Source organism: Gekko japonicus, unplaced genomic scaffold (genome assembly GCF_001447785.1).
Source record: "Gekko japonicus isolate JY-2015 unplaced genomic scaffold, Gekko_japonicus_V1.1 scaffold1072, whole genome shotgun sequence".
NCBI classification, from domain to species: Eukaryota; Metazoa; Chordata; class Lepidosauria; order Squamata; family Gekkonidae; genus Gekko; species Gekko japonicus.
The window spans coordinates 305,575-328,227 of NW_015173154.1; the positions used below are offsets into that span (position 1 = coordinate 305,575).

Sequence of the window (22,653 nt, forward strand, 5' to 3'; positions counted from 1 at the left end):
CCGTGTGCCTTGGTGTTTAGTCATGCTGGCCACATGACCATGGAAACATCTTCGGACAGCACTGGCTCTTCGGCTTTGAAACGGAGATGAGCACTGCAACCCTAGAGTCGGATTCGACTGGCTTTCGAGCAAGGGAACCTTTACCTTTACAGCGGAAAGGAGTGCCTCAAAATGGGCTCTGGAATAACTAAATAAGGGGCAACAGTAAAATTAGGCCAAGATTTTATATTTCTGAACTTCTTGGGTAGCAAAGCTTCTTCATTTTGTGATTTAATATCACGAAGCCTCTGCACGGCAGCTGTTCTTGCCTTGTATTCCATAGAAGAGATCTTCTGGGAATAGGCCAATCTGATTTAACTTATTAAGAATTTGTGAGGACCAGGCAGGGTAAGGGTCCAAGGCTAAAAGGTAAGGTATTAAACCCTTTGGGTTGTAATAAATTTTTAGCCAAAGTGTTATAGTCTGCTCCCAGACCTTTGCTTCAACTCTGAGTAGCCCGACCTCTTGCCTAAGTGCTTCTAGGAACGCCAAATAGAGATCTAAGAAATTTAGACTGAACCCTTTCAAGGGTCTTTAGATTGGCAGAAAGTCTGATTTGTGATCCATACAGGAGTTGAACCAATGATTTTGCCTGGTAGGTTTTTAAGGCCATGGGGAGAAAGCCTGCACCTTTCCTTCTGAATAATCTAAGAATGGCATTTGCACTTCTCTCTGCCAAGTTAGCTGATGAGGACAGATGTGCTGAGAATTTGGAATTATAAGAAAAGGTAATGCCTAAATATTGAAAGTTCTTAACTTGATCTGTGGCATTTCCTTTAATATTCCAGTTGAACTTCCTGAATGAGTTACCAAAACAGACAATTTTAGTTTTAGCAAAATTAATAGATAGTAGTTCAGTGTCACATTGCTCTTTAAATTCTATCAGAGCTCGCTTCAGGCCAATCCTTGTCTGGTATAAAAGAATAGCATCGTCAGCATACTGAAACCTTTCTGCTACCTGAGAATGAGGGAGCATGAGTATCAATTGAATGAAGGCATGTGGTTAACATAGGTGTTAAATAAGAAGGGAGCCAAAAGGCAACCTTGTCTGACTCCTTTTTTGCACTGGAATTCTTTTTGATAGTTTCCCATCTCGTGTGAGTCTTATTTGGATGTGATTATTTTCGTGCAGTTTAATTAATAGAAGCAATAGCCTTCTATTGATACCCATGTCAGCCAATTTGGGCCAAAGCCTTCCCCTAGAAACAGAGTCAAAGGCCACCTTGAGGTCCACAAAGGCCCCATACAAGGTAGTCTTCCGATGTTTCACATATTTAAAAATAAAATAATCTAGGACTAAGCAATGATCAATAGTAGCGCACCTAGGTGTGAAACCAGCTTGTTCAATTTCAAGCAAGTTGCTGTGATATAGCCATTCACACAGCTTCTGACAGAGGTGTTTAGTATATAGCTTACAAATCACATTCAGAAGACTAATTGGTCTGCAGTTCGAAGGGTCATAGGGGCTACCCTTTTTAAATAAAGGAACAATTATAGCCAATCCCCAGGCTTTGGGAATCTGAGTTGAGGCATCTATATAGGAAAAAAGATTTGCTAAGACTGGAGCCCACCAATCTATGTGCGATTTTAAAAGCTCAGCAACTGTCATGAATGTTTTATTGCTTTTATCTGTTTTATATGGGCTTTGCCCCTTGTAAGCCGCCCTGAGCCCGCTCTGCGGGGAGGGCGGGGTATAAATCTTAATAAATAAATAAATAAATAAAGTCATCTCCTGGGGCTTTTCCAGATTTCAACTGTGATATTAACAAGGTAGTTTCAGATATGGAGACTAGAGGCCATTGTGTGGACCGATCTAGAAGAATATCAGGAGGCGCAAGATACCGCTGATCCCTAAATAAGCTGTTATAATGCTCTTCCCATGCTTCTGCAGAGATAGGATTGGGGGCACTAGAAGTCTTGATTTGTGAATTGGAGATGATTTTCCAGAAGCTGACATTATCTTTTTCTCCAGTGGCCTTAATAAGGGATTGTCATAAAAGGGAATCAGCAGCTCTTTTTTTGGCTTTTAACAGCTCCTTATCTTCCTTTTTTTAAAGTTGTAATTCTAATTTAGCAGTTAAATTTGGATTTTGTTGAAAGGCCCTAAAGTACTCTCTGAGAGTCAATTTCGCTTGGGTGCACTCATGATCAAACTATTTTTTTATTGCTGGAGATCCTATCATGTTTAAGATCTCAAGAGTAGAGGCTGGAGATTGGAAATTAATAGGTGGTAATAATCAGTTAGAGAAATTTTCATTGATATGAGAAGACCATTTAAATCTAATCCTCCCTGTCTGTTCTGAAAGCTTAGGCTCTGTCACTTCAGGACAGAGTTGACCCATCAACCTAGTGGACCAAAACTTTTGAGGGCTAAAGGTAAATGGTCACTTTCTGTTCTTATGTCAATCAGAAAATCAGTATATGGTTATGCCATTTGGGTTGGTGGGAGCCCCCAGAGTGTTTATGAACTTGATAAATGAAGTATTACACAAGCACTTGTTTAAGGGGGTGGTTGTTTACTTAGATGACAATGTTGGTGTACATGCAAGACATGGATTCACACGTGAAACTAGTGCGAGAAGTGTTAACGGCCCTTTATGATAATCACTTTTATGCCAAGCTGTCTAAATGCGAATTCCATCGAACTGAGATAAAATTTCTGGAGTACTGAATCACCCAAGAGTGATTAGGCATGGACCCCAAGAAGTTTCAAGATGCACTGGGGACAGAACCCCCCAAGACTTGAAGGTAGTTACAATCCTTTTTAGGATTTGCGAATTTTTACTGTTCTTTCATCTCCAATTTTGCTCAAGTGTCTTTGCTCTCACTGATCTAAAGACTAAGGGGAAGGGGCCAGAAGCGAGCAAGGGGGGGGGAATAAGTTACAAAGGACTCCTGAGTGCCAACAAGCTTTCAAGAATCTAAAGAGGTTATTTACATCAGAGCCCATACTCCACCACCCCAATGAAAATAATGACTTTATCGTACAAGTGGACACCTCCAATGTAGCAATGGGGGGGCAATCCTACAGCATGGGGCAGACGGGAAATTGCACTCGCTCGCATACGTGTCTAAAAATTGGGTGGGGGTGAAAGGAATTGGGCTGTGTGGGACAAGGAAGTGGCAGCTGTGAAGTTAGCCCTCACTACTTGGCATCATTGGTTGGAGGGAGCAAGGGTGCCTTTTGAGGTTTGGACTGATCACAAAAACTTAGAAGTGCTGAGAAATCCGCGCCGCTTGAACGCGAAGCAGGTGCGATGGGCAGAGTTTTTCTCTAAGTATCGATTCACTATAAGGTACCTCCCTGGGAAAGCTAACTTTCTAGCAGACGCCCTCTCCCACCTTCTGCAACACACCAGCCAACAGGATGTGATCACCAGCACCGTGTTTTCACTGGCCCAGTTGGGTGGGGTGGTGGTGACATGGCGACAGGCAAAAGTGGGAAGGGAGGAGGTGCTAAACGAGTGGCTGGAGAAAATCAAGGCAGCTCTTACTCCTCATGATTTAGAGACTATAACTGGTGAAAGGTTGCAACAATAAGACAATGGTAGCTGGAGTAAGGGTGAAAAGACTTATGTGCCAGAGTCCTTGTGGGGAGAAATTTTAGCCCGAAGTCATGACGATAAACTGTCAGGGCATTTTGGCTATTTGAAAACGTTACATTTGGTTCAGCACCAGTTCTGGTGGCTAGGGATGAAAAAGGATATCTCCAAGTACGTGGCCTCTTGCCAAAGTGGTGGGGAGGCAAAGTGCCTGGATTGTATAACGGATTTGCCCGAGAGCTTGAGGAAAATGGTTGTGTGGGTGGTAGTAGACCTGTTTTCAAAACAAGTGCCAGTTCATACTGGTAAGGTGGGATACAAATTGAAAGCAAATAAAAATAAAGTCATCCCCATGGCAAAGCAGCTGGCCACTATGTTTTTGCAACACGTGATCCAATTACGCGGAATTCCAAAAAAGGTCATATCCGATCGCAGGACTCAATTCATTGCAAAGTTCTGGAAGGAACTGATGACCCTGTTGGGGGTAGCGAGGGGTTTGAGTAGTAGTCACCACCCCGAAACTGATGGCCAAACGGAACGTACAAATCAAGTGTTGGAGCAATTCCTGCGTTGCTATGTTAACTATCAACAAGATGACTGGGTGCCCCATTGCCTTTCGCTGAGTACAGTTATAATAATTCACTCCATAGTTCAATAGGGATGTCTCCTTTTAAGGCAGTCCATGGGTACGAGGGTGATCCACTGCCTACTGTGGATCTAAACTAACCTATAAAAGGGGATGCTCAGTTGTGGGGGTCAAATGTGACCAAGAATTGGGACTTGCTGCAAAAGACTCTGGTTAAAGCCAAGGAGGACTACAAACGTTATGCGGATGGCAAATGCAGTCCCGAATGGAAATTAGCCCCAGGTGACTCAGTGTATATATCAACCAAACATCTCAAAGGTCTGCAACCCAGGATAGCCAGAGGGTCTTCAGGCCAGGGATCATTAACAAGTTGTTATTAGCTGAGCATAGTGCCCTTTAGGGGATGTACCAGGAGAGGCGGTCCCTCAGATATGTTGGCCCCAGACCGTTTAGGGCTTTAAAGGTCAATACCATAACCTTGAACTTGATCCGGAATTCAACTGGGAGCCAGTGCAGCTGACGGAGCATAGGTTGAATATGTGCTCTAACTGGAGTCTCTGTAAGGACCTGTGCCGCCACATTCTGGATGAGTTGGAATGTCCATGTCAGCCTCAAGGGTAGCCCTGCATAGAACGAGTTACAGTAGTCCACTCTAGAGGTGACCATTGCATGAATCACTGTGACTAGATCTTGGCGGGACAGGTAGGGAGCCAATTGTCTTGCCTGGTGTAGATGGAAAAACACAAGTCTAGTTGTGTTGGTGATCTGTACCTCCATTGACAGGGAGGCCTCAAGCATCACCCCTAACCTCTTGATGGTCGGTGCTGATGTTAAAGGCACACCATCAAGAGAAGGAAGTTGGCATCCTGCCCCCGCATCACCTTGACCCAGCCACAGGACCTCAGTCTTTGATGGATTTAGTCTCAGTTGGATCTGCTTCAGCCATCAAACCAGTACTTCCAGTCCCTCAGCCAGGGCAGGTGGAGTAGTCTCCGGCTAGCCACTCATCAACACATATAGCTGGGTGTCATCAGCATGTTAATGACAGCCCAGCCTGAAACTCCGCACCAGCTGGGCAAGGGGGCACATATGGAGGATTAGACAGATTTTTGGAGGAGTCTTATCAGTGGCTACTAGCCATGGTGTCTAAAGGAAAGCTCCACATTCAGACACAGACAACCTATGAATCCCAGTGCGAGGAGGCAACATCAGGGGAAGTCTCTGTTTCTTGTTGTTGGACCTCCAGAGGAACTGATTGGCTCCTGTGTGTGACAGAATGCTGGAATAAATGGACCACTGGCTCTTCATATTTAGGAATATTTATTGGGAAATGAACTAATAAAATTTAAACAGAATCCTCTCTGCCTTTCTTATAACTAATCTGTTAAACATAACAACAGTCTGCCCACTCTGGCCATCTTTCAAAATGGCTTTTCTTTTGGTGCCCTGCTGGCTGCTTCTTATGGTTTTGTGAGGTAACGAATCATGAGAAGACCGTAACAGTGGACAATCTGACAGAGATATCTTCTAACCAAGATAGTCAGCAGATCTTTACTCAAAGCCGGAAGTCAACCCCCTGGGCATTTCTTTTTCCTACCAACCAGAGCTTGGAGCATTCTCTTGATTCTATAAGCAGAAGTTGCTCTGGACAGGATTTCTGGCTATAGTGGAAGCAGTCTGCTGAGCTCCTGGCTGACCATCTGGCAACATCCAGCTCCCTGGACCAGCCATTGAAACGTCCAAGTCTATCAGAATTTCCATGAAGTGCTCTAATGAAGGATGAGATGGGGCTGTCCTGCATCTTACTCACTGGAAATGGTGCCTAAAATTTCAATATCCTGAAGACTACTGGCTTGGAGGGTAGAGGACAGACACATCAACCTGCCCCTATCAGGGCTGACAGAGGATACATAAGAGCAGAAACGAGAGAGGGGTGTGTGGTGACGTCGAGCAGCATGACAGTCACATAATTTATGGGCTCCATCTCTCCCCTCTCTAAAAGCAAATCTACAAACCCGAAAAACACTTCGAACCGAAGAGGAATGGGTAAGAACCATAGCCCTAAACCCTCATCTACTAGAGCAGCTATAAAATCTTCACAGAACTTTTTTAATCCGAAAAAAAGCAAAGCAAGCCCTGAAAACTCAGAGTAGCACCTCCTAAAATGGCGGACACTCAGGCACAGGCCTCCGTTTCCACAGCCAACAAACCAGACCTCCCCCTTCTATTAGAAAGAATGGAAAAAAAGACTAATCAACTTATAGACATTCAATCCGTTCTAACCAAAACCACAAACACAGCTGAGTTGGCTTTAAATATGAGTACTTTACTGAAGGAAGATGTTAAGGACCTCCAAGCGCGGGAAACAAACCATAGCGAACGTTTACTTACCATTGAGACACATATGAGACAACTGAACTTAAAATTCCATGGGGTCCCAGAAGGGGAGGAAGAAAACATGGAACGAACATGACCTTCGTTTTTCAATTAGAGGAGGGAGTGGCACCACATATTCTGAAGGCTTTCAGACTGGGCCCCGCAGCAAATCCAAAGCGAAAGGGACCGAGAGACATTTTAGTGCAGTTTGCAGATGGGAGGACAAGGCAATGAATCCTGAAAGAGGCCGCAGAGAAGGGATACTTGTTATATAACGAACATCAGATCCAAGTATATCCCGATGTGCCACAAAAAGCTTTAAAAATCTGAACCACTTCACGCTTGCAACAAGCTAACGTTCAATATAGATAGCTGCTATCGTGAGGGTTGCAAGTGTCCCACCACGGTTCTACACTCCAGGCTATAGACGAGGACTTGGGACTGACCCTCTTAGAAGCCCTACGGATCTCCGACTTCCGGTTTATGGCGACACGTAGGCAGACACATCTCCTGGACGTCCTGGGGATCTAAACTGCACACCAGTGTGTGGGAGGGGGTCCGATGGGTTGCGACTCCCCTGGAGCCTTGGTAAAAGGCTCCCAGCCAGGGGGCTTTTGAACTCTTCGATGGCCGAAAGCTGGAGAATTGAGGCGCCCCTCCACCCCAAAAGTCCTGCCGCTGAGTGACCGCATGGTACAAGTGCTGCTGACCGGGACAAGCGTTGGAGATCGGGCGAAATAAATGATGACAAGCGAGGCCGAATGGCGAACAACGAACTGTGATTCGGGTTGAAGCGAGCATGAAGACATAAAAAGAAGCTGCCCGCCCTAAAGAGCAATGGGAAAGTGAGCGGTGGAGGGGTCCCTCCCAAACACATAGACGGAACACGGACAGAAAGAGGGGGAAGCGGAAAAATAAGCGACTAAAACGGTTTTAAGAGACTTACCAGAGTGCAGAAAAGCATTCGGACGAATATCAGAGACTTTAGCAACTTTTTTGAAAGTAAACAAATCCAAAAAGATGGCAGGGAAGAAACCAGAGAAAGAGAAGCTGTTGAAACTGAAACTAGGGGGCAGTCCTCGAATGGATGAGGTCACTGAGCTCTCAAAACTCTTGGCTGACTCCCTGCACCCCCTGCTGAATGAGATCACTGGCATTAAACAACAACTGTCAATAATTGGTCAGAGCGTGGCAGCGCAGCAGATGCAACTGACTCAATCCTTAAAAGCAACAGAGCAAATGGGAGAGAAGGTGAAGGAAATGGACGTCACTACTAAAAAAGTTAAGAAAAAGGTGTAAGAATAAGACTGGTTCATTCTATCATATATGGTGGCTATGTGATGTTACAAAAAGGTTTTGGAGATGGGTATATGAAATAATGCAAAAAAGTATAAGAACTAAGGTCCCATTTACTCCAGAAATATTGTTATTGAATATATTTCCAAAAGACTTTGATAAAGCAGATAGGTATTTGATTACTGGCATTAAACAACAACTGTCAATAATTGATCAGAGTGTGGCAGCGCAGTAGATGCAACTGACTCAATCCATAAAAACCACAGAGCAAATGGGAGAGAAGGTGAAAGAAATGGATGTCACTACTAAAAGAGTTAAGAAAAAGCTGAAAAAGCTGAAAATGAAGCAAGCTACGGAAGATTCAAAGCTTTTACAGCTACAAATGGATAAAGCAAATTTGGTCCTACAGTTTCAAGGGGTCCTGGAAATTAAAAGAGAGAATCTGAAGCAACGGTTGAGCAAAGCAATATCCCCAATGACAGATTCAACAGCGGAATACCTTTGCAGTGAGATGGATGTGATCTACAGGTCCTATTCATCATACATCAAGAAAAATAATCTGCCTGGGAAAATAGTGGTCAGATTCTCAAAGAGACATGTGAGAGATGCTGTTTTGAAAGCAACTTCAGGAACACCCTTGAAAATTGGGGGCAACAATATCAGGATTTTATTATTTATTATTTATTTATTTAATTTTATTTATACCCCGCCCTCCCCGCACGCAGGCTCAGGGCGGCTTACAGTATGAGGTGCATTACAGCACCATAATACACAACATGGCACACAGTGCGATAAAAACACAATAAAACATTTTAAGACACTTTAATACAATGGGCAAGCGCCCAAGGATCCCGCGTGACACTCAGCGGCAGGACTTTTGGGGTGGAGGGGCGCCTCAATTCTCCAGCTTTCGGCCATCGAAGAGTTCACCCCTCAAAAGCCCCCTGGCTGGGAGCCTTTTACCAAGGCTCCAGGGGAGTCGCAACATCTTCCGACTTTGGTCCCAGACACCTTACAGACCACGCCTGGCTGGAATGCTGAATCTCTGATATCATGGAAGAAACTACAGACAGACAGTGGTCGTTGGATACTTCCATTTTATTACGAACATCAATTACAGAAAAGATAGTCAAAGAGATTAAAAACTTCCTGATGACACACAAGTACATGGAAACAGACCCAGCGATCCAATGGGACACGTTGAAAGCAGTTTTAAGAGGCTCCATCATCTCGGAATCAGCCCATCTGAAATGAGAAACACACAAATTGAAAATGGAAACATTGTGTCATATCACCGCCCTAGAGCAGGAACACAAAAGGATGGGAAAAAATTCAACCCATTTGAAACCACATGCAGAACGGAAAGTGCTGGATTCCATGGAAATGAAATCTATACAGAGGAGCCCACTAATGATGAAACAAAAATTCTGGCACAAATCAGCTAAAAATATGAAACTACTAGCTTGGAGAGTCAAGGGTTAGAAGAAGAAAGCAGTGGTCGCCTCAGTAAAAACACCTGAAGTAAAAACACCGCGATCGCATCGCGGGTGATTGCAAATACCTTTGCAGACTTTTACAAAAAATTATACACCTCATCCTCACCGAAATTGGATGATACTCACACCTTCTTGGACTCTGTCACTACAATTAACACTTTACCTCTGTCACAAGCAACCAGTTTAGACAGCCCGATTACGCGCAATGAACTAGAAAACGTGATAAAGCAGACAAAATGTAATAAGGCGCCAGAGATAGACGGGCTTCCGGCAGAGTTTTATAAAACTTTCAGTTCCTCTCTTCTAGACCCTCTTCTCACCCTCTGCAACTCTGCTCTATTGGGCCACAGACTACCACCATCGTGGGCCGAATCATCGATAATTGTCATACCCAAGAAGGGCAAAGACAGATCTGGCATCATATCGCCCCATAGCCCTAATCAATAATGATGCAAAACTGTTCTCCACAATCCTAGCCAACCGTCTCAAATCTGTAATTATAGATCTCATACATATGGACCAAATGGGCTTTATACCCGGTAGGCAGATCACTGACAATATTAGAAGGTCCCTCAATATCATCCTGAGAGAAAAGACATCCAAGGTAGAATCGACTTTGAAAAAGCCTCCAATTCGATAGAACTCCAATACCTCATGATGCTTCTTAGACACATGGGCTTCGGCAACCACTTTCTACAGGCCCTAGAAACTCTATACAGACATCCAAAATCCAGAGTGCGTGTAAATTGAATGAATTCTGCATTTTTCTCCCCTACAAGAGGCACGCGGCAAGGATGCCCATTTTTGCCACTCATCTTCGCCTTGGCCATAGAACCTTTAGTGGGAAGACTGTGCAAAAATTCAACCTTCAAAGGTATGGGAATAGAGGAGACAGAGCACAAACTTACCATGTACACAGACGACATGACGCTGTATATTGAAGACCCAGCGAGGTCTTTGTCAGCAGTAGTAGACACCATCCTTGACTTCGGAAAAATCTCGGGCCTCCACCTGAATGAAAGCAAATCAGAGGTGTATCCCATCAAACTTTCTAAAGCTCCCAGAAATGAACTTCAACATAACTACAGCTACAGATGGATCACATCGGAGTGGAAACACCTTGAAGTCAACATACCTCTAAACCTAAATAATCTTATGGACTGTAATTTTCACAGACTTCATAAAGAGATCCAAGGGGAAATCCAAAAGTGGAATGAGCAGAAGCTGACATTGGCAGATAGGTTACAGTTAATACAAAGTTTCATTTTCCCGTGTTTCCTGTATCTGTTCCAGGCATTACCTATCTTCATAGACGAAAAGACCTTCTCCAAGTGGCACTCACCAACTTTCTTTGGAATTCATCTAAGTCAAGAGTGGATCAGTGACATCTAGCCAAACCGACCTCTTTTGGAGGTCTCGGAATCCCATCCCTCCAACTATATCACAGGGCAGCTGCTCTTTCACACATTGTTATGATGCTTCAATTGCCTCAGGCTGCGAGCTGGATCCAGATTGAACAGTCATATATCACACCATATTTCCTAGCAGAAACAATATGGATGGATAAGAAACGAAGAACGGAGAATATAATGCAAAACGCCTTCCTAGATTCGACCTTGAAGTTATGGGATCTTCATAGGAAATCGTTGGCCCCGATGATCTCCCCAAAATATAAATACACATTGGTGGGGTCTGAACTGGCAGAGACTGAACAAGAGAGAGATCTTAGATAACTCAATGAAAATGTCGAGACAGTGTGTGACTGCAATAACAAAGGCCAATGCTATGCTGGGGATTATTAGGAAGGGTATTGAAAACAGATCAGCCAATATCATAATGCCCCTATATAAATCAATGGTGCGACCTCATTTGGAATACTGTGTGCAATTCTGGTTACCACACCTTAAAAAGGGGAGCGGTGGCACAGGGTATAGATAGGGACTCTGAGGCAAGGGATGCTCTGTCTTCTTGGTGCTTGGGGGGGTCAACCGAGGGAGGGCTTCTAATGTCCTGGCCCCACTGGTGGACCTCCTGATGGCACCTGGTATTTTTGGCCACTGTGTGATACAGAGTGTTGGGCTGGATGGGCCTTTGGCTTGATCCAACATTCTTATGTTCTTATGTTTTATCCCAGGAGCTACCTTGGGTGTTCATTTTGAGCAGAAAAGTAACATAGACATTCCTTAAATAAATATAAATTAGTAGGAATGGGCACAGACCAGGAAAGCCCGGTTCGGTTTGTGGCTCGCAAGCCGGACAGCTCTGAACTGAGCCCTGAATTGAACCCCCAAGCAGAAAACCTGCCTGAACTTCAGGCCCTGCCACCGGCACATCCATGTCACCCAGAAGTGACATGAGCATGTTGGGCAGTGCACTTGTGTCATTTCAGGCAATGCGGGCACACTGGGGTCAGGGGCCTGACGCCACCTGGAAGTGAAGCAAATGCATCGGGAAGCCAAACCCCGAACTGAACAGAAGCTTGGTGAGTGTTAGGGGGAAGGCGCTGTTTGCGAACCAAGGTTCGCAAGCCTGAACCGGGCAAAGTTCAGCCCAGAGTTTGGTTCATGGTCGGGTCTGTGTCCATCCCTACAAATAAGTGTTGTCACCCTGCAGTGCAAGCAGGGATTTTAATTGCACATGCAAAAGGGACCCTTTTTCTTTTTGCCTGCAATTCAGTGGGGGGTTGGGGGGATCTCTTTGGTGAGGGCTAAAATGCCTAAGTATATGGTTGTTTCCCATTGGAACCAATGGAAATGAAAACTGAATATAGTAATGAATCCAAGAGCTGTAATGACAATGATAACGATTTTTAAAAACACAACTATTGTTTTGTAAAATCTATCATGTGTGTGGAATGTGTGTATACATAATGCTCTCAAATGGAAACCTTGGGAATAATGTTGAGTACCTTGTTCAATTCTGGACAGGCCTTTGAAAGTACCCTGAAGTCTTGGGAAGACAAACAGAAGTGTGATTCCTGCAAACCAGTCCTCCAGTCTCCTTTATACCCTCAACAGGCTGTGGAGCTGGTCACTGAAGAAGAGGCTGCACAGATCCAGTTCTGTTCTCAGGCTGCGGAAGAACTGATTACCAGGTACAGAGCAACAAAGCACAGCTGAGCTCTGCAGAAGCATCACTCGGTCCTGGTGACGGGGGTGGGTGGGGGTGGGGGTGTTGTGGCAAAAGGCATCCTGAATTTTTTTGTAGAGGTTTGTCATCACTCTGTTACTGTTACATTCAGAGTTTTACAGAAAAATTACGTACTGTTTTAATTTTCTGATTTCTAAGCAGTTTTATGCCTAGATGTGGTGTAAAGCATGCAAGTGCCGCAAATGTACTCCATTATTCATTTTTATTTATTTTATCACATTTTTATCCCGCCCTCCCCCGCAAGCAAGCTCAGGGCAGGTTGCAACCCAGTAAAACAGTGAAAATACAATACAGAAGTCCGATTTAAAATACAACGTATCTAGAATTTCTGAGATGGCAATCAGTCCCCAAATCCCCGGGTGTACCTGCTGTCCATGCACAGAAGGATTAGAAAGTTGGGCAGGTGATCAACTACCGGTATTTTGCCTTTTAATCCTGCAGTACGAGTGTCAGAAGAGCCCCGCTGGATCAGACCCGTGTGGTCCACCTAGTGCAGCATCCTGTTTCTCACAGTGTCCAACCTGCAAGTCCGACAACAGGGCATAGAGGCTGAGGCCTTCCCTTCTTGTTTCCCCCTGGTACTGGGATTCACAGGTTGACTGCCCCTGAATGTGGAGGTTCCCTTTAGTCACTGTGGCTAGTATCCACTGATAGACCTCTCCTCCATGAATCTGTCTAACCCCCTTTTAAGCTTTCTGTGCCTGTTGCCATCAGTATGGCATGATGCTATTCCTATTGATTTGGTCTTTATATGCTGATAAAGGTAATTTTAGGCAAAAGTGGGAAATTCACAGTTCAGCCGTTGTAATCTTCCTTGGGTCTTGAATGGGCAGTTTCAGGGACATTAGGCTGAAATTAAGCGCATGCGCTACTGCCTGGATTCAGCTATAAAAGGGAACACTGTGGAGACCAGCCCTACCCCCGTTAGGCTGCTGGTGATGGGCCGTCTCCACAACGAGGAGGTGTCCCGGGTGCCAGGAGTCGCAAGGGACGATGAGTGGAGCCCTGTAAGAGTACAGAAGACCTTCTGGTGGCCACAAGGCCAGGGAGTGCCAGCTGCAGGCAGAGACAGGCTGAGACAGGCTGAGACGAGAGCACTCTGAAGCGGGGCCACGGGGCTGGTGCTGAGATGCGGAACACACTGGGGGAGCCAGAGGAGGGGTCTGAGGAGAGGCACGGCCGGACCTGAGTGACGAGACGTTGCGGCTCTTGGCAGCAGAATTCTAGAGAGCGGAAGGAGAGACAAAAGCAAAGGAGGGTGTGGGATGTGGAGCAGGAGGAGGACCACAATCTGAGCGGAACTTTTGGCCAAATAGAAGAAAGTCTGAGTCCAGCCGGGCCCCTTGGAGGCCAACCAAGTTTTATTCTGGGCGGAGGCTTTCATGAGCAGGCCCAGAATAAGACTCGGCTGGTCTCCGAGGGGCCCGGCTGGTCTCAGACTTTGTTCTGCTGCTTCAGACCCACACGGCCACCTGCCCCACCTGGATCTATTTTAGCCAAGTGCACAGAGAGGAAGGTCCAGGTCTTTGCAGTACTGTGGAAGGAGAACAACATGACTTGGCAATTAAATCAGTGTCCAGAACTGCCAGTGTTGTCCCTTGCTTTCCTGGTTTACCCAGGGCTATTTTGGGGCAGGAACGCACAAGAACGGAGTTCCGGCTGGCTCCCAAGTTGGCCACGCCCAGCAGGAGCTCATTAGCATAATAGGCCACACCCAACAGCAGAAACTCATTCGGATTGGCTACATTAGGGGGTGTGTGGCCTAACATGTAAAGGAGTTCCTGCTACAAAAAAAGGCCCTGGGTTTGGACAACAAACAAAGTAAACAGAATAACAAGCAAAAGGTGGGTGTGGCTGGATAACCACATTAGGGGTGTGTGGCCTAACATGCAAAGGAGTTCCTGCTACAAAAAAAGGCCCTGGGTTTTGACAACAAACAAGGTAAACAGAATAACAAGCAAAAGGTGGGTGTGGCTGGATAACCACACTTCTGGTAACATGGGGGTGTGGCCTAATGTGTAATGCGCTCTGTTGTCAGGGGTGTGGCCCAATATGCTAATGAGTTCCTGCTGTTGGGTGTGGTCTATTATGCTAATGAGTTCCTGCTGGGCTTTTTCTACAAAAAGAGCCCTGGGTATACATATTTATGCATTTCCAAGACACATGTGAAGTGTCACACTTTTTGTCTGTCATAGAAATCTGCATGCAGCCCTGTATCTTTGATGTAGTGATGGGCAGAGGCGGGGGGGGCCCTGAGCCCTGGAAACCGTGATCAGATTTGGGAGATCCTGACCTTGCTCATTGGAACGGTGTTGGGGCAGCATCTGAGGACTCTGTGTGGGCTGTGCCTCGTCTGTGCCTGATTCTCTGCAGCAAATAGTGATAACTCAGTGATCAGTCTGAATGCAGTACGCTTATGAAATGAGTGCTCTGTCTACGTATTCTGGAAGCTGTTTGTTGACACCCCCTCCCCCCCCGGGCACGTGTTTCTCACTCCTTTCTTTGTTCCCTCCAACTCTTCTTCCAGAATCTGTGAGGCTGCAAAAATACACACCTTGTTGGAGCAAGAGCTAGCTCATGCCGTCAATGCATGTTCTCATGCCTTAAATGAAGCCAATCTGAGATTTCCTGAGGTAAAGGTATTTGAGGTGGTTTATAAAGAATAGAATAAACAAACAGAAGAGCAAAAATGATCACCCACAAAGGGGGACATTGCAAACAAAGGCATTGTCTTTATGATTGCTGGACAGTGGCTCTAATTCTTGTCCCAAACTTGATCAGGCTCAGGCTGTGAAGAAATGGTTCTGCTCTTCGACATATCCTGAAAATTTCCTATATTAGAATATTTGCCAAACGGTGGCGTTGTACCAAAGAATCCTTTTTATGAGAAATTGTTACATTTTTAAGGTACTGCATGATATACAATTGTATATTGCACTACCTCTAAAACTTCTAGCTACCCAAAAGAAATGGTCTTTGATATGCTCTCCTCTAGTTATGTTATGTTATATATATTGATATACGGTTAATAATTGTATTGTTGTTTGTTTGTATATGAAAATAAAAATAATAAATTATTTTTAAAAAACATATCCTGAAAATTAATCACTGAGGCTGTTAAACTGCAGAGCTCCCAGACTGCCTCATACAACTTTGAAAGGAACAAGACAGGTTTTGTCCGTCCCTCTTCTTGGTGATGAGTGTATGTGGCATAAATGCCACGGGTGAAGAGCAGACACACTCCAGGAGGTACCTGGAGAGCAGGTCGTGGCAGGCGATTCAAGCGAGCAACCTAAAACATAACTGCACCCTGACCAGCTGGCCTCAGCAAAATCCTTTTCTGACCCCAGGTAGTCAGGCCTTGCATTAGAGCCTTTTATTAGCCATTGGAATCCTAGTGAACGTGCCTCTATGCATTCCAGCAGAAGAAATCCAGTCACATTTGTTGTTGATGTATTGTTTTCCCGCTGTTTCAAAGTGTCCATTATTAAATGTAGTGCCCTTGTCTTTCTTTTCCTAGAGTCTTACCCGAAACATTGCCCTTGAGACAGCCGTCAGTGTGAAGGCGCTCCATGATGAAACTGAATCCTTGCTAGTAGGAAGGGTTCCTTTGGTAAGGTGGCAGAAACCGGTCCTTCTTTTGGCTTGCTTAGCACACCCTAATCTCAGTTTCTGCCATTCTTCAGGCAGGATGTGACCCAGAACTTGCCCTAGTCATAAAGGGCGATAAGGTCAGAGCCAGCACGGTGTAGTCGTTGCCCAGCGTGTCAGACTGGGATCCAGGACAGCCATGTTCAAATCCTTGTTCTGCCACAGAGGCACACTGGACCACGTTCAGCCAGGATGTGGGATGTGCCTTTGTTCACGAATAAGAATTAATGTTCAGAAGACAGTGTGGGGGTGGTTTGAAGCAGAGCCAAAGTAAGTCCTTCATAGCTGTTGGTCAGTTCATTGATGCATTGCCATGACCACAACAGCTGCTGTTGACAGTGCCATAGCTAATGGCATTTTAGCTTCAGTTCCAGCTCAACGTAGTGGGACCCATTGACCTACATGCTTTGAGGGGCTGGTATTATACCAAAGCCAAGTCAGGCGTGCAAAAAGAAAATGACACTGGGTTGTATCTGCCCAGCTTTTCCACTGGTGAGAAAGGGAGGAGAGGGTCCCCTTTGACCACCAGCCATGGGACCTGCATGGGTGAAAGGCCGGTACAATGGGCTGGAATAAGGAGGGGTGAGACCAGAAGTTCCCAGTGTGTAGCTCTCCTTCTGTGTGGAAAGGAGAGGGTAAATCTGAGTAGTGTAGGGTAAATTTATAAGTCAATGAGCATTTCTTTGAATGTTGTGGCTCCTGAGTGTGGGCTGGGGAGCCCCAGGTGCAACCCCACCTGCCACGGCCAAGAAGTTAGTTCACTGGGAGATCATGGGCAAGTCGCTGTCAGCCTCACCTGCTACCCTGATCTCTTTGGAGGAAGGACAGATGTAATGAAACAAATCAGTGTTTCATTGCTTAAGACAGCAATTGGACACATCGTTGTACAAGGCATAAGCATGCCATATCATTTGGGTTTGTTTCCACAGCAATTAGAATCACCTCACGAAGAGCTGCTCTCAATGGTTGTGCAGCGCTTGGGTGCTGAGTTGCGGAAGCTTGCTGAAATCCCTTGGCTGTATTATGTTCTACAGCTCAATGATGATGAGGTGGGTAAAAGTCACACTCCTCTACATACTTTCATTTTATTAGGTATGTGAATTCAGTGATGCTGGCAGTGCCTTATAACTCCTCTGTGTATTTGTCAAACTCCGCATCAAACTCTGCATTGTTTGCCATAGCAATGGGGGATGGGGGGTTCCTAAGGGTGTGTGTGTGTGCGGGTATGAGAGTGGCACCTTCGTAGCGGCTGTTGTAACTTTTCCCAAGACATGCCTCTCCATGGAGACGACCTTGAAGCAAACTCTATGCAAGCCTCACTGTCTTAGATAACGCGACTGGGAATTTATGGGTGGGCATAGAGGCTAACGGCTTAGGCTGGAAGGCTGTGTGAAACAATTGGATGAACCCGGGGGGGGGACGACCCAATATTCGAATTGTTTGTATCTGTAGAGGTTACAGCCAAAAACCTCAGTTCTGACATGGTACTGCTCTAATCTGGATCATGCTGATACCTCAATAAACAAATCACTGCCAAAGAGAGTGTAGTTGAGAGTCTCTTGACTAGGAGTCTGACAGTATTATATTTCTCTTTGCTTCCTTTGCTGTTTTTGCAGAATATTGCCAGTTGCTGCTAAAACCTACAACAGCTCAGCCCTGTGCCCTTGCCTCAAGCATCCTGACCATGCCTTCCCTTCCTCCAATTCCTTTTTCTGTCTTGCTCTAAAGTATGCATTCAAGCTTGTTCAACTTTGAAACTGGGCATTTATCATTAAAGTGTATGGTGTGTGTCCAGACTTTGGCATAAGGCGATTCAATCACAGGTAGAGGCCCTCCTGACTGTCCCAGCAATCAAAGAAGTTCATCTGGTGGCCACACAAGAGAGGGCCTTTTTGATGGCAACCCCACAGTTATGGAACAACTTCCCCAGGGAGGTGTGCTTGGCCCCCTCACTTTCAGTCTTCAGGCTGTCAGACCCTTGCACAAACTCAACAACACTCTTCGTCTAGTGATTTGTTTATTGAGATATGTAGTTGTTTCAGGTAGAGACCATCTGTGTCAGAACTAAGTTGGCGCCAGTTCAGGTATTATACATGATTCAAACAACCCCCCCAGTGACCTGCCCAATCAATCCATTTATGCACCCCACGTAAACTAGCACACACTCCTTTCCCCCCACCACCTGTGAACCTAACAGTTTCATTATCTACAATGGCCGGCTAGCAGAGACAGGCATTCAAGGACATTCACATTCTTCCCATACCAGAGGCCCCTTAAGAAAAGAGTTACACAGTAGCTAAGTGAAGCAGGTTCCCCCCCACACACCCACACACTCACCAACTGCCCACCTCAATAGCCCAGATACAAAATGATTACAGGAAAATGAAGACAGAACACACGATCCCATGGCAAACGAGGCCCCGAGTTTGATACAGGAAGCAGTTGAAGACAATTTAGAGATGCATTTAGCTAATTTAATTTTTATTTATTGGCAGTGAGCCATGACCTGTCAAGAACTTTTAGGTGCCAAATGAACTGGTGAGGTTAATGAGGTTCATGTTGCAGTAGACCCCCCTCCCCAGCATGCTAGAGACACCAAATTTGCAAGGAAACTCTGGCTGACTCTCCTCTACCAGTCTTCCAAGTTTGGTGACGATTGGATTTATGGGATCCAAATTATACCCCACGCCCAAGAAGGTGCCCTCAGGAAAGTGCTTTCTGGGGAAATGTCAGGCTCAGGTTCAGGAGTGTATAGAATGGACCCTGTACAAGCTAGAGATATCAATCTCGCAGGGGGCCTCCCCTAGATGTTCCTCTACATGCCCTCCAAGTTATGTGCAGATTGGATTTAGGGGGTTCAAGTTATGCTCCCCCCCAGAAGGTGCCCACAGGAAAGTGCTTTTGGGGAAAATGTCAGGCACAGGTTCAAAAGTGTATAGAATGGACCCCCTGCAAACTGCACACATCATACACACAGAGAACATCACCCTGCTGCCCACTCCTCTACAGTCTCTCCAAGATGGGGGCAGGTTACATTTCTGGGGTCCCAGTTATGTTATGCAGAGAGGCAGTCTCCTAATTAGTTGAGAGGATTAGTTTTAAGAAGACCAGGGGGGGGGGGAACGGAGATTCTCCACCTATATATATCAAGATTTTTCCCTTAGGAGAACTCTCGAAATAAACCAGGCAGATGTTCAATCAGAAAGATTTTTATGAAGAAAAGAGAAAGAATAAAACAAAATGCACACAATAAACACACACACAGAGCTAGCTAAGAGAAACACAGGGAAGAGAGGGGAGAGAGATCTTAGGGAAGGGTGATAATTACCAGTGTCGAGGAAAAGGTCCACAGAAGCAGCAAAATGGCCAGTGTTTTGTGAAGAGAGCCCAGCGAAGTGGGGGGGGAGGCTCAAAGGCACTCACACACACACATTGCTGGGAAGAATGCTTCTGATATAGAGCAAAATGTAACAATGGACTTTTCTGAGATGGACAATATGGTGTGAGAGGTCTGATGACCCCACAAGTACCTGGCAGGACAAGCTAATGGGTTACATGAATAGAATTTAGCACTGCTTAACTGTCACTTAACTAGAGTGAGTGCAGAGGAAGTAAGGTTGGACTTGATGGGACTAGTCCAATTGTGAGTCAGTAGATTTTTGGGAGACCCATTGTCCTAAATTGTCCTGAATGATGCATCTCTCCGGGGCATGGAGGGGACAGCAGACAGTCAGCCGATCTTATTCACTCTAAATTACACGTCTAGGCTTGTATCTGACTGGCATCCATTCTGTGTCACTTTGGGCCAGGCAGTGTCTTGCACTTATGGTATTTGAAGTGCTATTTTAAGAAGGGCATTTATGGTTATTCTAGCTATAAACTGCCCCTCTATGAGAGAAGGGGTCTGACTGCTAACAATTACAGATACCCGCCCAAAAGGTCACCCCAGTGTTCTCTCTGGAGAAGACAGCTGCAGTTACGGCAGTCGATGAAACAGCTCAGGAACAAGCCAGTGACATCAAACTCACTGGGAAACTTCACTTGGACAGACCCCCCCTCCAGTCAGACACTGAAAGAAGGTAAGCATTCCCCCTACACTCACAGCCCCCCCCCCAAAGGCAGGTTCTGAAGGACAGAAAGGCAAACACTGCCAGAGTTTCAACGGGCTCCTCAAAGTAACCTCACAGCAGCTTGGCAGGTCCTGTAGCCACACAACACAAGCAAGGGAAGTGTTCCCACAACTCTCATAGCCCCAGGCTGAAACACACAGGTCCAGAGCACACCCATCATCTGGGGTATATTCTGCTACACAGCAAAGGAATGGAAATATATGTTGAGCTGGCAGGGCCACCTCCACGTCTCCAAAGGCACGTTCTAAAGGACATAAAGACAGACCTCCCCAGATTTTTGACAAGGCCCCCCACTGCAGCTTGGCAGAGACCCCCGGCAAGCACTGGAACCCAGTGAGGCATGCTTACAAAGCTCCCAGGCCCCCCTCAGGCCCAGACACATAGATCCTCTGGTCACAGCCCACCTCTAGGTGAAACTTCTTGTTATTCACAATTAGCGAAACACATTGTATAGATAAGGGATCACCTGTTCTGAATTGTACAAATGCAACGGAAAGACGTAGTCAAAAAGGGGCAGATGTTTGTTGATTTAGATGTTTGCTGAAGTGATGTTGTTCTATGAGGTAGGTGTTGTGTTATGAGGGAGATATTCTTTCATGAGGTAGGTGTTGCACTATGAGGTAGATCGTGTTGTCCTACCCACAGCACCCTGAGTGCGGGGAGCCTTTCTTCGAGGGGCCTCCTGCTCTTCCTCTGCTTGTGCCTTCTTCCTCCCGCTGGCCATCACTCTCTCCTCTGGCAGCAACTTAGTTGGGTGCACCCTTTGCATGTGCCTGCGGAGGACAGGGGTGGGGATGGATATGAAACACCTGGCACTCTACCGCACAGGGTTCAATGGGGAGGGTGCAGCAATGCTTCCAAACTGTGGGTTGGAAACAGGGCTCCAGGATTGGGAGAAAGTAGGAGGCACAGAGGATTTCACAGTCAGGAGGGGTGGGAGGGTATAAATGTGGATCCTTATCTGAGGCACCCAGTAGCTAAGCCCCTTTGTTCAGCGTGAGCAGACTGATGAGGAGGCTCAGAGCCCTGAGTCCACCTAACACCCAAACCCCACCAGGGGAGAGGTGTTCACAAACAGGAATAAATGAATGTGCTCTGCTTTTAACACCCAACAGAGGAGAGGGTGCAGAGGTGAGCTGAGGGTATATATAGTATTCTGATCCCAGAGAGCAGAATGGGAACTGTTATTTGCCGTCAACAGTGCCTGTTAAGCTTTGGAGGGTCCCTATTGGTGTTTCCAAGGCTGGAGAATTCTGCCTTCCCTGTTGCTTTGAAGTTCGGTAAACATTTTGATTGAGCAGAGACAGTCTGTCTGAAAATTCATGAGCTGCTGCGAACTGCTTGAAAATTTGTGGAAAGTTCATGTCAGTTGACTTGCCATGAACTTCAGTTTGCGAACCACGAACCCACCAAAACTCATCAGGAACTTTAGTTTGTGAGCCGGTTTGTGCCCATCCCTAGTCCTAATTGGAGATTTTAAATTGTGGGGTTTAGATGTTTTTATAATATTTATATTTCCAGGTGGTCAGCCATGTTGGTCTGAAGCAGTAGAACAAATTTAGAGTCCAGTCAGGCACCTTTAAGACCAACAAAGGTTTATTCAAGGTATGAGCTTTCATGTGCAAGGCATACCTTTTCAAATACACTGGAATGGAGGTTAGAGTTCAGAGTTATAGAATCATAGAATTATAGAATTGGAAGGGGTCATACAGACCATCTAGTCCAACCCCCTGCCCAGTGCAGGACAAGCCTAAAGCATCTCTGACAAATATCCGTCCAGCCTCTTCTTGAAAGCTGTCTGTGAACCACCTCCCCAGGCAGCTGATTCCACCTTTGAACCACTCTGACTGTGAAAAAGTTTTTCCTGATATCCAGCCGATACCTTTCTGCATGTAATTTAAACCCATTGCTTCAGGTCCTCTCCTCTGCTGCCAACTGGAACAGCTCCTTGCCCTCCTCCCAATGACAGCCTTTCAAATATTTAAAGAGAGCAATACAGCCGATACCTTTCTGCATGTAATTTAAACCCATTGCTTCAGGTCCTCTCCTCTGCTGCCAACTGGAACAGCTCCTTGCCCTCCTCCCAATGACAGCCTTTCAAATATTTAAAGAGAGCAATCATGTCCCCCCTCCATCTCCTCTTCTCCAAACTAAACATTCCCCGGGCCCTCAGCCTTTCCTCATAGGGCTCAGTCTCCAGACCCCTGATCATCCTCGTTGCTCTCTTCTGCACCCTCTCGATTTTGTCCACATCCTGTTTGAAGTGAGGCCTCCAGAACTGCACACAGGACTCAAGATGCGGCCTGACCAAGGCAGTATACAGAGGGACTATGACCTCCTGTGATTTCGATGCTATGGCCCTTTTAATACAACCCAAGACTGAATCT

General features: G+C 45.8%; 1 protein-coding gene across 1 annotated transcript in view; it reads left to right on the top strand.

Annotated features, from left to right (window-relative positions):
- Positions 1-22,653, top strand: part of LOC107119804 (diacylglycerol kinase eta-like) — a 206,573-nt gene that overhangs the window by 168,549 nt on the left and 15,371 nt on the right. Inside the window, exons 30-33 of the mRNA XM_015422396.1 lie at positions 12,263-12,429; positions 15,013-15,118; positions 16,006-16,098; positions 17,066-17,185. Of these exons, the coding sequence (XP_015277882.1) occupies positions 12,263-12,429; positions 15,013-15,118; positions 16,006-16,098; positions 17,066-17,185 (486 nt within the window). The remainder of the gene's footprint in view (positions 1-12,262; positions 12,430-15,012; positions 15,119-16,005; positions 16,099-17,065; positions 17,186-22,653) is intronic.